This window comes from Etheostoma cragini, chromosome 12 (assembly GCF_013103735.1).
Source record: "Etheostoma cragini isolate CJK2018 chromosome 12, CSU_Ecrag_1.0, whole genome shotgun sequence".
NCBI classification, from domain to species: Eukaryota; Metazoa; Chordata; class Actinopteri; order Perciformes; family Percidae; genus Etheostoma; species Etheostoma cragini.
The window spans coordinates 23,701,263-23,718,189 of NC_048418.1; the positions used below are offsets into that span (position 1 = coordinate 23,701,263).

The following is a 16,927-nucleotide window of genomic DNA, read 5'->3' on the forward strand; positions in this document are numbered from 1 at the left end:
GTCACATAAACCTGGCCAACGGAAGCTCTTTCCCTTTTTACTGTTGCTAATTGTTGCGATTGTTTCCCTCAGTTTTAAATATCTAGTTAAATTTCATCATATTTAGTCATATCTTATTATCTAATAGTATATCTTATCTAACAGCTGTGATGAGTTGCATAAGCGGAAACCTCAAACAGCCTGTTATTTCATTCGGTTTAATGATAAATTGAAAAGGAAGAAACATACTGTACACGCTTTTATGTCAGAAATGTGTTGATATTGTTGTGTGCTCTGCGCGTATTCACTGATATTTAGACTTTTTTTTAAATGCATCTTCACCCCGTCTGAATGTTTTTTCTGCTATGTGCAGCAAAGTGCATTTTCCCAGAACCCTTTTTTCGACCAGTTGTCAGATTTGCCTTTTCCCCGCTGCATTTTTTTTCTTCTGCTGCTCTTCGAGGATTAGCATTTGAGTCAAAGACGTGTTTATTTGAAGAAAAATAACACGTAACGTGCCAGCCATGCCAGGAAGGCTGATGCCGACGCTGCTCGGTGAATTCACCACGCCTCCAGATAGGACTGTGAGTGACATTTCTATCATTTGGAGAGTGTTAGCAAAGCAACTCTGCTGGCAGTCTCTTACAGCCCCACTGATGCTCCAGCAAAAACTATGTGGAGGTTTCCATTTCAGCCCGGCAGCAATGTCAGACTCACAATGCATGCTGGTTAAATTTAGGAAGAATTTGGCTTGGTGGCTCCTATGAGGTATTTATAAGACAGCAGAGCAGCACATAGACCTACAATAAAAGGAAACAGCCTCACTTGTGCCAACTTTGACTTACCTTTAAACAAAAAAAAAATGCAAATGACAAATTGTGTTTGCGGTGATCACACTTCACGGAAATTTGCATGTCAGAATTCATGTTTGTTGATATCTGACCTTCTAATTTGCATATTTGGCCGGGGAAAGCACTTCTACTGGTGCATTATATTCTGTGATTTGGTTTTTGGGGATTCTGACATTAACATGTTTTATGTCATCCAGTGTATCACTAGAAATTGCAGCATTTAAAGCCCTTCGTTTCCAAGTACTGGATCTTTGCTTGATTAGACTTTTCTCGTGCTGCATAATAAGAAAAACATGGAAACCTCCTGTTTTCCTGACCTGAGTGTTCACACAGTATTGTGAGGATAGGTTTCTGGGTTTCTGTATTTAATAAGTGAATCCAAATACAAAGTAACCGTGAACAGCTCTTTTCAAATCAGCTGAATTTATTTTATTGGTTTTTATGTGGGACTTTGTTTTGATGTAGTTAGGGGGTTTTACAGGCAGCTATTTTGCCAGCAGTCTGTTGACACTTTTGTAATTCTTTTCACTAAGTGTTTGAAATCAGTTTCAGTGTTGAACATGCTGGGTTGTTAATGTTATTTCGAACACCTGAGCTTTTACTGACAGGTGAAAATGTCTGTTGTGAACATCAGACTGGACGTGCTGCAAGGATCTCTCAGTTCCCAAAACACACAAATCACTTTGGTCTCGTCTAATGGAACATTTAGACACTTTTAAAAAGTAATCTTTCCATTCAGAATCTTATCGGCGTCCATTTTTGGCGTCTCATGCCCGCCATCCACTCAAAACCTAATGCTACTACTCTTTGGCCGGCTCGCAAGCCCAAACGGCGTGTGTGGCCTGTTGTTTTGTTTCCAGTCTAGCTAGATCCGGTGGGTGTTGTAGTTTTTCTAACATTACTAGTTGTTGAGACAGCATGTGAAAAAAACTACAAACTTTGCCAGGCCTGAAAGAACGTTAATCTTGCGATAAAAAAAATGGACGCCGTTAAAATTAGTTTGCTTAACGCTGTTAAAAACGCATTAAACTGACAGCTCTAGTTCATAACCCCACCCACACTACTTTCTGTCACCCTGCTATTGGCCACACTTTAAAAACAGGCAAATTGTGGTCCGACTGCAGCTCATGGTATGGCTGATGAACAAAGTGCTCATAAAACCAATCGGCTGCTGCTTCAGAAGATGTGTCATGATTTCCGGTTTCGTTATGACATTATTACACATGACAGCTGTTTTTCACAACAGACATTTTCACCTGTCAGGAAAAGCACAGCTGTTATGAATAACATTAACAACCCAGCATGCACAACACTGAAACTGAATTTAGCAATCATTAAATGTATTATTTATACCCGTGCGATTCATATTGAGACATGCCAGAATGTCTTCTGTGGAAAAAAGGCGTAAGTGGTATAATATTTTAAAAAACAACATACAATTGAGATAAATCACAGATTATGCCTTTACGACACGCAGTAGAGTGGTCACATAACTTCACATAGACACACCTTTTGCATTAATAGTCAGCTCTTACGTTATGGCCCCACTCATTTAATAAGCATCTCATCTCTTGTAGTCGTAGAAACTAATCTAAGGCTGAGCTCTCTGTCATAATGTTGCACAAGACAGGATACAAGATTGTTTTCCACCTTCTCCCCCTCCTCCTCTGCTCCGTCTTCGTGCGGTTGCCGCTATCAACAACAGTGATCTGTCTTCTGTTAGCCAGACTGCTTGATACTGATTGCTTCAATTATCCAGAACCAGGCTGACTTTGCAAAGATGGCCAAAGAAATGACTACGCCGTTTACAACAAAAACAGCTTCCCTTTAGTTGTGGTAAATGATATCCACTACTCTAAGAGAAAGTGTGTCTGATGAACCCTTATCAGCCTCCCTTTGACTGAACTGTGGGATTTTCTTAGAAGCCTCATTTCATCGAATGAGACTTTGTACTGTGTGAGATCCCACAGTGTGTTGTTCTTCCCTGTGTACACATCTCCAAACTGAAGAAAGACAAGACAAGCTCTGACTTACTACTCCGATTTGATATCTTGTGCTGCATGCTATAATGAGGCGATTTAGCTGGGAATTAAGTGAATGAATAATACAATCAAATGGCTATTGGGATGAACCTGAATTAAAGCGAGAGGTTGTGGCATGAATGAGAGGAGAGGAGAGTAGAGTAGAGTAGAGTAGAGTAGAGTAGAGTAGAGTAGAGGAGAGGAGAGGAGAGGAGAGGAGAGGAGAGGAGAGGAGAGGAGAGGAAAGGAAAGGAGAGGAGAAGATGGCAAAGAAAAGGCACACAAGAAGAGAAAAGAAAGAAAAGTAGGAGTATAGGAGAAGTAGAGGGAAATGATAAAAAGCTGATAGCAATATTGGGTCAGTAGTTAAGGGCTTAAAACTGGAAAAATATAACTGATTTATGGAGACAAAACTCTCCATAAATCTTCATTTAAATGACAATTCACGACAAAATGGAAAGAGTTCCCAAAAGCAGCAGTTTAGATGACAAAAACGAAATGGAGCGTTTTGCTGCCGCATGCACGGCCATCAAAGTGGCAAAGAAAATGGATGTCATTTTCACTCTCATTTGGGTTTGTCAGTCCCCCGTGGATGCTGTGGCGCACCGGCCAAAACGCTCGCTCCCTCTCCTCTGTGACACTGGAGAGATTTCAGGTTGGCCCGGTCGATCAATACGCCACACTGTGACACGGCTCTTAAAGTCAAGTCTTTAAACGCCACCATCTAAGTTCAATCAGATTCATTCAGACTTAGCCGAGTCACAGTCTAACCACAGCTGCATGGTCACTGCGTCTCTGCGGGGAGGGTGAGGTTTTCCTTCGCTGCCCGACTTCCCCGCACCTACACTTTGTTCACAATCAACACTCTTGTCCTGTGAAAGGCTCACCAGCTGCAACGTTAGCTTTTGACACGTCGGGTAAAGTGTTGTGACAGAGGGTCATTTCTTCAGGCCAATCTCCATCTGCAGATGCCAGGAAGCAGAGTCACTCATGCAGGTGAGACGCAGCTGAAATGTATAACTCCATCAGAGGAGCTGTGTGTGTACTTTACCTAGATGCTAAATAATTCAAATCTTGCATGTTTGGTTTAATTATGTTTGTGTTATATGGCAGAAGGTAGCAGCGTGGGTGAAGGTATCAGTCAGAAAAACGCATTTTTCTGGGCACAGTGACAGTACTTCTCTTGCCCAGCAATGTGGGGGTATTGTATATTAACATCCCCTCTGCAGAAAGACTATGTGGTAGCATTAAACCTACATACAGTTCAGAAAGTAGACATTTTCACTGTTTTGGCTCTGTAATCCAAGCACATTGGATTTGGAATTGAATAGAGACACTGAGGGTTTAAGATTGTACCACTCTTCCTCAGAACTTTTACAGACTCGTAATATGAAAACTTTTTGTGGAGTAGACTCTTGGGCCCTATACTTGGCCAGGAGGTGAATCAGGAGATATGCAACACAATGTTATTTAAAATGGTAAATGTCTAAAAACTTGAAAACAAAGCATTCCACACTCAATATCAAATCATAAAGTGGCAGTTCAACAGAAATATTAAATCCTTGAAAATGTTTTTTCCCTATTCATCACAAGGGTCCAACAAAAATAATCAATTTCGTTTTAATTCAAGCAGACCAGTCCCAAACGAGTGGTGGGAGTTGATGGGCTTTTTTGTGGGTGTTTACATCCATTGTAGGTGAGCAATGTTGGATTTGTAGCCCTTTATATGGCCCTACTTGTGTGAAAATGCAACAAGGTAATATACCCTAACGTACCGCAATCCAAACTGAGTATGTGTTTCTTTTGCTCAATACCAGACTGAACTTAAATGTGCCTGAAATAAGCCCGAACTGAAGAGGCAGATCCTCACCAGAGAGGATGCCAAGGGTCTGCTGATGTCTTTGGGTCATAGAGTCCAGCCAGCCAATGACAGCAAAGGATTTTAATCCAAATATAAAATACAAAGACCTTATTCTTCTTTATGTTAACTTGTTACTTCCTGTCTCCTATCTTCCTACTCTCTTCCTGTGGATGTAATCCCACTCAAATTAACACACTCTAACCCCAGACGTTACATTTGATCTAAAATCCAACAATGCAACAAAATGTCCAACTTTTTGACTGCACTGTAAATACTGTCCTGCAGTTGAGATAATTGAGTTACCTAGTTATATGAAATGGTACTCACAGGGTCAGGTCTGTTTAGTTTGGTGTGTCGGGTGCCAAGATAATATCAGCTGGAATTACAATATATTGGGAGGCTTTTTAGCTGTGACTTAATGTACTGCTGTCAAAAAGGTGGATGCCCTGTACAATACTGCAGGATTCTTCCTGTGTACACAAGTTTTCCGTTAGAAATAGAAAGCTTTGTTTGCCAAATATGTCTCTCTTTTGGAGACAGGGGGCCAGTCTGTCTTTCTCAGACTACAAACAATTTCCAATTTAAGCATTTATCTGATGCCGTTGAGGATCCAGAGCTTTTAGCGTACGAGTAGGTGGATCTTATTGTTTTGCTCGGGGGGCCCCTGACAGAACACATGGCTGCAATATCACCAGAAGTCAACCTGGGACCTTCCAGTTGTGGGGCAGTCTCTCTACTCCACATCTAACCTGCTGAAGACATTGTCAGGAGATGTCACTTGATGCCAGCTGACAGTTCTTTGTGGCATTCATCCTCTGCACATGTTTTAGGACCGAAGTGGATAGAGGCGGTTTGGACCAGGACTTCCTCAGTCCTTGAAAGTTATGAGCGCACAGTATGTGAGCTGAGCTTTCACTGCCTCTCAAAATTGTGTTTCGGAGCTCTTTATTGGTGCAGAATTGAGCTGTGAGTCTTATCAGGGTTTCCATTTGAGTTGAAGTGCACACAATCTGACAGCAAAGTACAAGGAGAAATCTTTTTCACTCAAGAATTTACTGTCTATTCTGTTCACCGCCACATCCATCACTCCCCTCCTCTGCAGGCCGGCTAAGTTTCCATCCACTTGTCAACCGAATTATCTAAAGTTCGGTATAAAGAACTCATGTGTTTTCATTCATTTTCGCACTAAATTGTTGAAAAAACGCATTTTTTGAGACAAAATGGATTGTGCCATCTACTTACAAATAATCAATATTGCACAAGTTGTAATGATGCTTATGTGCCAGCTGATAGCGACATATCAAGCTATAATAAGAGAACAACACATCGCTATGACGATGCAGATGCAACTTGGCTTTTATTGTCCCTCCGGCACCGCTGTGAGACTGTCTTTGTTGGCACCCGCCATGTGTGCAGACAGAGAGGAAATACTGGGTGGAAATGAATTGTTTTGTGGCGGGTTGCAACCATAAAATGACCTAAAACTTAAACGCAATTCATTATTTATTCGGCAAATAACGTTTCCATCACTGTTTATCGCATAAGCCGAATATCATCAAGATAAAATCCAATGAGACTGTAATTTTTTGGAGTCGATATTCATGAAATTCCATCAAATTTTAGTGTTTTCACAAAGCATTTTTCATTTGATACCACTTAATTCAGATAAAAAGGTGTGGATGGAAACATAGCTACTGTTTTTGGTTTGTCAATGGTCACTTTGGATTGGGATTAGCATACTGTACCTCAACAATAGGAGCTGATTGTTTGTGTTGTTGCTGTGTTGGACCCTTCAGTTTCTATTGATCTGGCATTGATTAACTTGCAGGCAGCATTGATCTTGATCAAAGGGCAAGTGTGTTCATTTCAGTTGACAGTTTCAGTGCTTGCACGGTTTTGTGTAGTTTGTATTGTGGTTGTTGCTCACTGGAGGCAAGATGGGGAAAACGCTGTTGATCATCCTCAGAAATAAACCAGGCTGTAGTTTGTGGTGCTGTTGAATTATGTGTCATACTGAGAGGTGTTTGTACTGAAATTGTTTGTCCCATCCAAAAATAAAACATTAGAAAAAAACACAAATTTCAGTATAGCACCATGAATTACAGCCTTTCAAATGGCCGTACATTTGAATCGTGCAATTCAATAGAAAGTGAACACTATACCCTTCAAGGAGGTAAGATTAACTGCCAGGCTGCTGCATAGCACTGCCAGCAGAGTGTCGATATCAGTGTAGCTAAAAAAACAATACGTGTAACTGCTTACTTAACATATGAAACAATAAATTTTGCAATGCATTTGGCTTTCACACAAACATATTCAAATATCTCTGCATACTGGCTGTGTGGAATTGTTGTTCCTGCTGCAAGCAAAAAAACAGAAGCATTGATCTCTAGTGTCACCCAGAGCAACAGTGTGGCTCATTGATGTGTTATGAATATTTTTGTGACAGCAATGGATCTTTTTGTCACGATTTTGACGATTACGCTATGTCAAGCTTCGTCTACACAGACAGGACTTGTTGGTGGGATCAATGCATTGATGGTTTTGGATCCTCTTGATTTTTCTCATTTTTCTGACACCAAGAAAAATACACATGATGTGCACTGCATTAACAGAACATTATCTCTGTTTGTCCCGTTCCCTCTCAGTACAAACAAGTGGAGCAGTATATGTCCTTCCACAAGCTGCCGTCTGACTTCCGACAGAAAATCCACGACTACTATGAGCACAGATACCAAGGGAAGATGTTTGACGAGGAGAGCATTTTGGGAGAACTCAGCGAGCCCCTCAGAGAGGTGAGACATTAACCCACTAGAAGACACACAATTTCTACATATGAAGTTGTACTGTAAGATTATATTTGTGTTCGAGATGCTGTGATCTTTGACTTCACATATACTCACGAGATTAATTTGTATACTCAAATACTTGAACTCACCATTCATGCATGCAGAAACTAACGCTTGACTGTAGCTTGGTGAGTGTGTCCAATCAATGTGCCTTTTCTTAGGAAATAGTCAACTTCAACTGTCGCAAGCTGGTGGCATCCATGCCGCTGTTTGCCAACGCAGAGCCGAACTTTGTGACGGCCATGTTGACCAAGCTGCATTTTGAAGTGTTCCAGCCGCATGATTACATAATAAGGGAAGGCACCATTGGTAAGAAAATGTACTTCATTCAGCACGGAGTGTGCAGCGTCATCACTAAGGGCACTCTGGCAATGAAGCTCTCTGACGGCTCTTATTTTGGAGGTAGGACCCAGTTTGTGGCTTACACATAGTTTTTCTGGTGGTTTCTTTTTCGATAGCTGACGCACTGTCTCCTTCCTCGTTTCAGAGATCTGTTTATTGACGAGGGGTCGGCGAACGGCCAGCGTTCGAGCAGAGACTTACTGTCGACTCTACTCGCTGTCTGTTGACCACTTCAATGAGGTGCTGGAAGAATATCCCATGATGAGACGCGCCTTCGAGACTGTCGCCATCGACCGTCTAGACCGCATTGGTAAATCGGTCGCTGCGTGCACACAGTACATAGGCTTAGAGGCTGACATATGGGTGCAACGATGCAGTCAGACACATGACTAGCAGTACAACAACATGTAACCCATGTATTGCATTATTGTAAGTCATTGCATAAAACTCATACTTATAATAATATTAACACATGATGTGCACAATATATTGTGCTTAGGAAATGTGTCCAGAAAATTAATGTTAAAAAAGGAAGTAAAATGAACCATGCTGTTCCCTTTAGAATGACAGGGGAAACTGTAACAGTAGATGAGAGTACAGGGTGACACATCCATTTCCCCCAGGGCTTGTTCTGCTAGAGGATGTACCTGATGTGAAGGACATAACATCTAACTCATATAACTCTCTCTTTCCAAATCCTCTCATTTCCATACATTGTTCTGCTTTTTGCCCTTTGCCTCATTCTTTCTCATCTCTAGGTAAAAAGAACTCCATCCTGTTGCACAAGGTTCAGCACGATCTCAACTCGGGTGTCTTCAACAACCAGGAGAACGAGATGATCCAAGAGATTGTCAAGTACGACCGTGAGATGGTTAAGCTGGTGGACCTGCAGCGGCCGCGGGCCATGTCTATGACCCCTTCCGTCGGCGGTATCTTTGCCCCCCCCGGCCAGCCGCAGTCAAGCTCTGCTATCGCCACTCTTCAGCAGGCTGTGGCCATGAGCTTTTGTCCTCAAATGGCAAGTCCCCTGGTGGGTCCAGGGACTCTGCAGTCTCCTCGTATGGTGCGAAGGTTCCACGTGATGCAGAGCCTGGCTAGCCCAGTCTCCATGTCTCCTCTTCAGTCTCAACCCCCTCAGGCGTTCGGAGGGGCGTTTGGATCTGCAATATCCAGCCCGCCTGTCCAAAGCCCGCTCGCGGCTTCAGGACGGACTTTCCAATACATGGCGAACGCAGGACCCTCGGGTTCCCAGTTGTCCCTAGTACAGCATCATGCACCCAGCCCCACACAGACCCAGCAGAGGCCTGCCTCACACAAGAGCACCCACTCTCTTCATACAGGTAGCTTGAGCCAGGATAACCGAGCCCTGTCTGCCTCCCAGCTTTCCCTCCCCCAGGAGGGAACACCACAAGCTGCCTCTGCAGCCCCTAGCCCCCCACCATCCACCCGCACATCCAACAACTCCATCGGTCCACCTCAGTCCTCTCACCCCAGCCTGCCAGGGCCTTCGGGGGTTGGGAGATCGGTAGGAGCTCAACAAAGGGTGGCCTTTGCCTCCACACCCCCTCCCGGCGGACCTGCTGGAATGGGGGCAGTAGCAGCAGCTGCTGGATCAGGACCTCCAGACTCTGGAGTTCCCAAGAAAGATTCAATTGTCAGCCTTCCAGAGCTAGACACTGCCAGATCCCGGCTGTCTTCCAACTTGTGACCCTGGTAGAGTTCAGGAAAGAGGCCTTTTTTGTAGGAGAATCTGTTTGTTTTGGGTCAGTCCCGCTGATTTGTCAGCCTGCTAAATGACCAATCAGCTACCGCCAGGGCCACCAGTCATTCGACCTGGATGCACTGTGCGCTGGTGTCGGCAGAAGGAAAAGAGCAACTCAAAGTTGAAAGACTTTGGCTAGGAGGAGTCTATACAATTAAACTAGTATAACTTAAGGTTGAACTGGTCTACTGTACCAGCACCTTTAGTCTTAGTATCACCCCTTACACTCTGCTTCCAAACACCTACTGTATATCGCTGTCTTTACTGTAAAGATCTGAAGAAAAGTAAGATTCATGTAACTATTGCATACTGTGTAGAATCCATGCAATGCAATCTAGCAGGAGCTGGATTTAAAAATGAAAATCAGGGACTTGAGATCAAATGAAAATGACATTTTAAGCGTTCAAAAAGTGTTTTGAGTGTAATTTTTCCGTATAAGCTGTCGTAGCAAAAGAACACATTGCTCTTCATATTGTTTAAAACGGTAGTAAAAATAGTGTTTTAGACCGCTGGTCGATCTTACATCGATTTGTAAATAGTTGATGAAAAAAGTAAGGAGGGATATTATATTCATTGTATCTACCCAAACCAAAGTTGAGCTTGAACACAAAGTGTGGTTGTGTCTGTATCAACTAAAAAAGAAACATAGAAGAAAATGCCATTTATTTAACTGCCTTGATTCAACGTTAGAAGCCATATATTTGGTTTGTGTGTATGCATATATGTGGGAGTAAGTTTGTGCGTGGGAGCTTGTTGGTACGTTTTGGTTTATTTTCAGAGAATGGACTCACACACACTCAACACTTGCTTTGTCGAGCGCGATTGGTTCGACATGCTGACAGTGGCAACGACCTGTTTTCGTGAAACATCTGGGAGGCGGGCAGCTGTTTTGTCAGCTTACTGATTGTAACCCTGAAAGTTAAGGTGGTTAAATAGTCTGAGCTTTAATGAAAGGAATTATTTGTGAACAACCCATACTGTACACTTGCTTGTTTTTGTCTAGGTTTATTGATTAACACATGCAATATAATTCTGCAATACTCTACCCCGCCTATATATAAATATATATGAATATAAATATCTATACATATGCTGTACAGGACAGTTTTCCTTTTGTTTTCTTTTTAATGTGAAATCTTAAAGAATCCAGCAGCTATTGTGGCTTCACTTGAAGTATTGTAATCCAGTGACCATGTTGTTACCTTAACCAAAAATGTTGGGAGGGAATGAGAGGACGTGCAGTGTCATTTTCGTAAAAACCGACAGGAGAAATTGCTTAAAACGGGTTTGGAGTCCCAGGAGGAATCCACGCTTTGAGTTCAGCAAATCAGATCCTCCAAAACGTTACTTTAAAGCCCATTAGAAGATATTCAATTGCAAGATCAATGGTGCTGCGCAATATAGGGCACAAATGCCTCACATGAAGAAAAAAAAATCCATATCCAAGTCTTTATGTGCCCCATGTTATCCAAAACTCCCACAAACGTCTCAACATTTCGATCCCCAACAAACCTATGGTTCAAATATCGGGATTGGGTTGAGGCTTTTGGTTATATTTGTTCTAAATATTCTGATCCTGTTGAACCTAAAAGCCTTCTCTTGCTGAATGTATGCCATAGGAGAAGGAAGACAGCTAATCAGATATAAACTGCCATGTAAATAAAGGGACAGAGAGTCCAAGAGGCTTTTATGATGCAAGGGGGTTGTGGGCATTGCTGTACGTGTTGCTGAGTGTCTGCGTGATCTTCTTCGGTTTGAAGATGCTTCTTTGAGTAGAACGTTGCTGTATTTAACCTGTATGTCATCCCCCCCCCCCTCCCCCACACACCCTATCCCTAGATGTATTGCCAGAGAACCCATTGTTTTAGTTAATTTATTGAGATTGGCGTGAACGAGAGGGAGTCGTAACCACTTTGAACTCCTCTGTCCAAAGCGAGCACTGAAGTCGTTTAGTTAACCGCCTCAATCTTGTAATCCAAATGAAAATCAATGCTCCATTCTTATAAAAAACAACAACAACGGGTGGTAGTACTTCTCCTGGATCCATTAACTGGTTAAGCTGTAAAGGACAAAAAGTGAATCCAATTGGGAAAGAAAATAGGCCGCTGATTCGATGTGTTAAACAAACACCGCGTCCACATTTTTTCCAGCTCCGACCATCGATCCGGAGCCAAACTGTAAAATCGATGCGATGGACATTTCACTCAGGTTTGCTACCTTTCCAGAGAGATGTATTGCTTGCTACACGCGGCTGTCTATTGATTGACAGTATGTAGACTTGTCTATCCTCCCATAATCAACTTGTTGATTTACCTGTGCTGAAAGATTCCCCTTGAATTTTGATCGGCGTCTTATCGAGTGGAGTTATAACCCTCAGATTGTTGTCAACATAAATCGTTGCCGTTTGAGAGCTGTTTAAATCATAAAACAAGGTGTAAGTGATTGTTTTTATCCAAGGGCTTCATTATATAACCCCCTGGCTCATTGTCACTTTTCCTTTGATCAGTAACGTGCAATAATCCTTGTTCTTTGTCCTACCTGGGTCACAGTGCTACCCGCAACCCACTCCATCAGCAACATGGGAACTTTGTATTGCTTTTTTCCTATGGGAAAGTATACATGCCAAAATGCCAATATGAATGTGAATGAAATGAGTCCATTTGAGTCAATAGCTGTTGTGTGCTTTAATGCTGTTCCAGTGCAATCAAATGGTCCTCTTCCCTATTCCTTTGTGCTAATACCAGAGTTTGCCCTAATAAGCTGCTACCAGGACTGTGCTGATATTATTTGAATGAGTCCACAGTCAGCGAGAGCAAGACGGAAGGAGAGTTAAAGAGCTAATGTTTCAGGCAATATCAGGCACCGTCTCTGTTTCATCGCATCCATCCAGTAAGATACTGTAGTGTGTGATTCACTCCCACTCATAGGATGGCATCCCAGACGCTTTGATCAGTTTCAACCCTCAGCCATGAGGCTGATACAGCCCCGGCCAAGCACATACTTTTGTCAGTCATCTGTTTTGTGTCTGTGTCACGAGTGGGTTCAGTAAGTTGGCTTCCAGCCCCCGACGAACTGTGTGTGTGTCATAGCGCTGTATTTGCCTGATGACGGGGGGTTCAAAGTGCGATTGTTTAACGGTTCTTCTTCTGGACCTTGCTGTGAAGTGGGATTGAAATCCCTCAAACATAGACACTGACTGACAATTATTGAGAATATCTAAGTTTCAAACCTCTCATTCTTGCTGTACCAGATATTAAGGGTACCGAATGCCTTGGTGTTGATATGTTAGCAAATCAGGGTATTCTCTTTGTTTGTAAAAGTGTCTTTGATTTATCTGTATATTTTGTTTGGTTAATGTTTTTGCAATGTGCCCCATGCACACGGACTGTATATACCTTGTGCCTAGTATCTAGTTTCCACATAGTCTATTTTTGTGGTATGTATGTGCCTGTAAAAATGCAAATATGTGTTTTTATTTTCAACTTGCAATATATGTAAAAAAAAACAAAAAAAAACAACTAGACTAGTATTGCTACATTTAAATGACAATGTCAGTATATATAATTTTCCCTGATTTGGGAAACACAGAATTGCACATTTTTGTTGGTGTGAGCAACACCATGCGCGCTGTACTCTGTACTTTCATGGTATACACAGAGATGTGGGGCACATTGTTGTGTTTTACCACAACCTGCTGTAAAAGAGACATTTTCTACAGTGAGAGGGCGAGCTCTGACAGGCTTCTGGTGGATATCGGCAGTCTGGACGTTAGCTTAGATGATCTGCTTGATGCGCAGAACCAAAAATGACAAAGAAAATACAGAAACACAACTAAACTGTGCACATGCTGGGAAATCTTCCTCATAGGATATTGCTGCACAGGTCTCCAAACTCTGAAGCTGGTTTGCCGTAAAAAAAAAAAAAAGAATTGAAATAAGATTTCTCCAAGGCTGAATTTGGCTCACGGCTCAGAGCAGTCCCAGTCTCGGGTCCCGGTTGAGTTACCTTGACAGATAACAGCAGAGTGCATGCTTGTATTTTCCTTATCTAAGCAGTGTCCGATTCTTAGTGGGACCTTCAAATCTAGACATTGTCGTGTACCAACTACTCTGCAATGATTTTGTTCAGTCTTAACCTTTGTGTCGTAGCTACTGTAGCCTGCTTAGCTTACCTAAGCCTTCTCTCTGCTTCAGGACTGTGTATTGTGTGCTTGAGTTTGTGCGTGCGTGTGTGTGTTCCTGTGCCTTTCCTTGAATAATGTCGGTCCCACTTGAGAACATGATGCCATTTAGGGGTTCGAAACCCACGAGACACGGTCACAACTCCACTTGTTCTATAAAAGCAACACTGTAACGCGCCTAGAAAAGACTCCAGCACATCCCTAGACTAAGTAGCATTCCACAGCCTGCACGAGCAGCTCGGTGTGGGCATCCAGACACACTTTACCAGCACCATGTAGACAACAGCACAGACATCTGACACGGCATGTGTCCTCTCTCTCTCTCTTTCATCTCAGGCTGTGCTCTGCATCTGCTCTTAACAAAGGTTTAAGATTTTCGGAACTCCAGCTCTGTCTAAGTTGATGTCTACAATCCAGGGACAAATCAGCCCCCAGCCCGAGACGCAGCACTTCCAAATCAATCTCAAAGGATCGGGGAGAGACTTGGGATGCTGGCGATATTTGATGCCGTCCAGTCCTTTTGGACTGAGATGCACAGCTGGCAGCAACGGGCGCGAGGGCTGATTTGAGCCTGCGTCCAAAAGGCTGTCTTGTCCACCACCTCTGCTGGCCGAGAACACAAAGCCACACCTTGGTCTCTCTCAATAAGCTGGTCTGTCAGTCAGTGGCAATGTCGTTTAAGCGTTCGTAAAAAGACAATACATTGTTGTGCAATAAAAAGATGAGCGCATTGGCATACTTACCTCTGTGTGTGGACTGTTATTCATTGTTGGCTGGCATGCTGTGTTGGTTGCGGTGTGTGTGACCATTTAACCTATGATTGGTAGCTTTGATACACATGCACCTCAACCTTGGAAACCATCCAGCCACCTCTCCACCCTCGTTCTAACCCACATCAGATCAGATCTCTCTCTCTCTCTCTCTCTCTGCAGACAGGTCTCTGCTGCATCCCTGATGAGATGTCTGAGCTAAGTCTAAGAGCTTCCCTGTGTGTGTGTGTGTGTAAACGCAAACAGCACAGCAGCAAGTGGATTAATACCTGTACCTAAGAGTGTGTGTATGTGCACATGCAAGCCCTAGTTTGGGATTTGTCTGATCTGGAGCGAGAGTAAATGAACCAGTAGCAGGTGTGCGTGTGTGTGTGTGTGTGTATGAGAGGGAAACGGTGGGTGGGAGTGTGCGTCAGAGATGAGGGCAGTCCAAGGACACACTCCTCTGGCAGCCTGGGAGCAGCCCCCACCCTGTTCCTCTCTGTCTATCCCCCCCCCCCCCCCCCGCTGTCCGCTATACTAAGATAAAAATTAGATAAAAATGACATGGAAGTTGAGGTTTAGACACCAATCAGGTTGCTTCCTCAGGTCCACATGCAGCTGGTACAAATGTGGGTGAGGCCATCCGCAGTGCTCGTACGTAATTTTACCTTGACGTGATATAATGTCCTCTCTCTCTTCGGCTCTATTGACACACACACTCTCTCTCCCTCTCTCTATCCATTTCACTGTAATTCAATGAGGAAGCGATGCACCGATAGTGGCTGCAGGTAGATTCTACACCAAGTTGTGAAGCTATAAGTGGTCTGAGTATTTAGTTTCATCCTGTATATGGCCGAGGATTGTCCTCTACCTGGTTTCCTCTGCAGTGCTGGTCCTCTACTGTGTCCCTGGCTGTCCTGCTTCAATTAATCATCGACATCTCCCGCACTACCCCCCCAGGCTGTTTACCTCCAGAGGGCAATTTGCTTATGTAGCTGCTTACTGGTAACCTCACCCTCCTCCCATCCATCTCCTTCCCAGTTTCCACTGCTTCTTGACTGGACGCAAACGCCCTAATTTGCCCGTTTTTAGAAGCTAAAACATTTGTGTCCCCCGGGGTTTTTTTTCTCCAGCGAAATCAGCATTTTGCTGCAATTCTTAAGGACATGTGCAGTTTGTTATTGTTGTCACATTTGCAAGTGTGGCTGTGCACAGGGAACTTTATGTGTGTGTGTGTGTGTGTGTGTGTGTGTGTGTGTGTGTGTGTGTGTGTGTGTGTGTGTGTGCAGGTGGAAAGAAGACAGACTCACAAACGTTTGCCCTTCTTCCCGAACATTTACTCTGCTTTGGCCGGGGAGAATCTAGAGCACACACCTTAAATCTGAATGCCAAGATTAGCATTAGGTCCAAGCTCTGAGTCCATGAATATGTCAGTGAGCGAGACACACAGAAAGAAAGAGAGCGATACAGTACATCATCTCACAGCCGCAGGCAACGGCACAGTTGTGGGCTGGGGAGGATGTGAGAAGTGCGTCAAGCTGGAATGATCAACAGGACAACACACATAAGAGACAGGAGGGAAGGACACGCTGTCATCTCATCTGAATTTAACTGGTTGGTCCTCTGTAATATTTGGCCCCTATTTGGGAGTGTTTTATTTGTTTTAACTGATCAATGCAGTCCTTATCCAAAAACACATGGCCTATAAATCACATGACCCTTACCCTTATGTAATACAGTCCGCCATTCAGTGGCACACTTACTGAACGCGTGCAGTACATCTAAAGACAGGAAATGGCAAAGAGTGAAGTAATCCAAGAATTAAGAATTAGCAGGTGTGCCAATATACAATCACTGGTGAAAAACTAACAAATGTTTCACATTATACATATAAATCCAACTGTGTTATAATTGTTCTGTATAGTAATTATGGTATCTTATATTGTGGCAACAAAATCGTTTAAATATTCCAACCAACTATTAAAATCTGGCCAAGCTCATCAATATTGCATATTTCAATGCAAGACTCAAATAAGGTTCAAAATGCATACACACTTGAATTTACTTAATCCATTACATAATAATATTCTCAAAATATGAGTGTGGATTCAGACTTGTGATGCAAAGATTTACGGTACAATTGGCACACTACACTGACACTTTTACTTATAACACTATTTCTACTGTTTATTTGCTTACATCTCCAAATTATGTAATGAGCAATGTGTCTCCTGGGGGAGAAGAGGAGGATGAGGAGGAGGAGGAAGAGGAGGAAGAGAGCAACTGCCGTAATAAGAGCACATCTTGCATACAGTATGCAGCTCACGCAT

General features: G+C 43.0%; 1 protein-coding gene across 1 annotated transcript in view; it reads left to right on the top strand.

Annotated features, from left to right (window-relative positions):
• Positions 1-14,587, top strand: part of LOC117954255 (potassium/sodium hyperpolarization-activated cyclic nucleotide-gated channel 2-like) — a 32,943-nt gene extending 18,356 nt beyond the window's left edge. Inside the window, exons 5-8 of the mRNA XM_034887885.1 lie at positions 7,361-7,507; positions 7,723-7,963; positions 8,049-8,213; positions 8,662-14,587. Of these exons, the coding sequence (XP_034743776.1) occupies positions 7,361-7,507; positions 7,723-7,963; positions 8,049-8,213; positions 8,662-9,611 (1,503 nt within the window). The 3' untranslated portion in view covers positions 9,612-14,587. The remainder of the gene's footprint in view (positions 1-7,360; positions 7,508-7,722; positions 7,964-8,048; positions 8,214-8,661) is intronic.
• Positions 14,588-16,927: the final 2,340 nt, after the last annotated feature.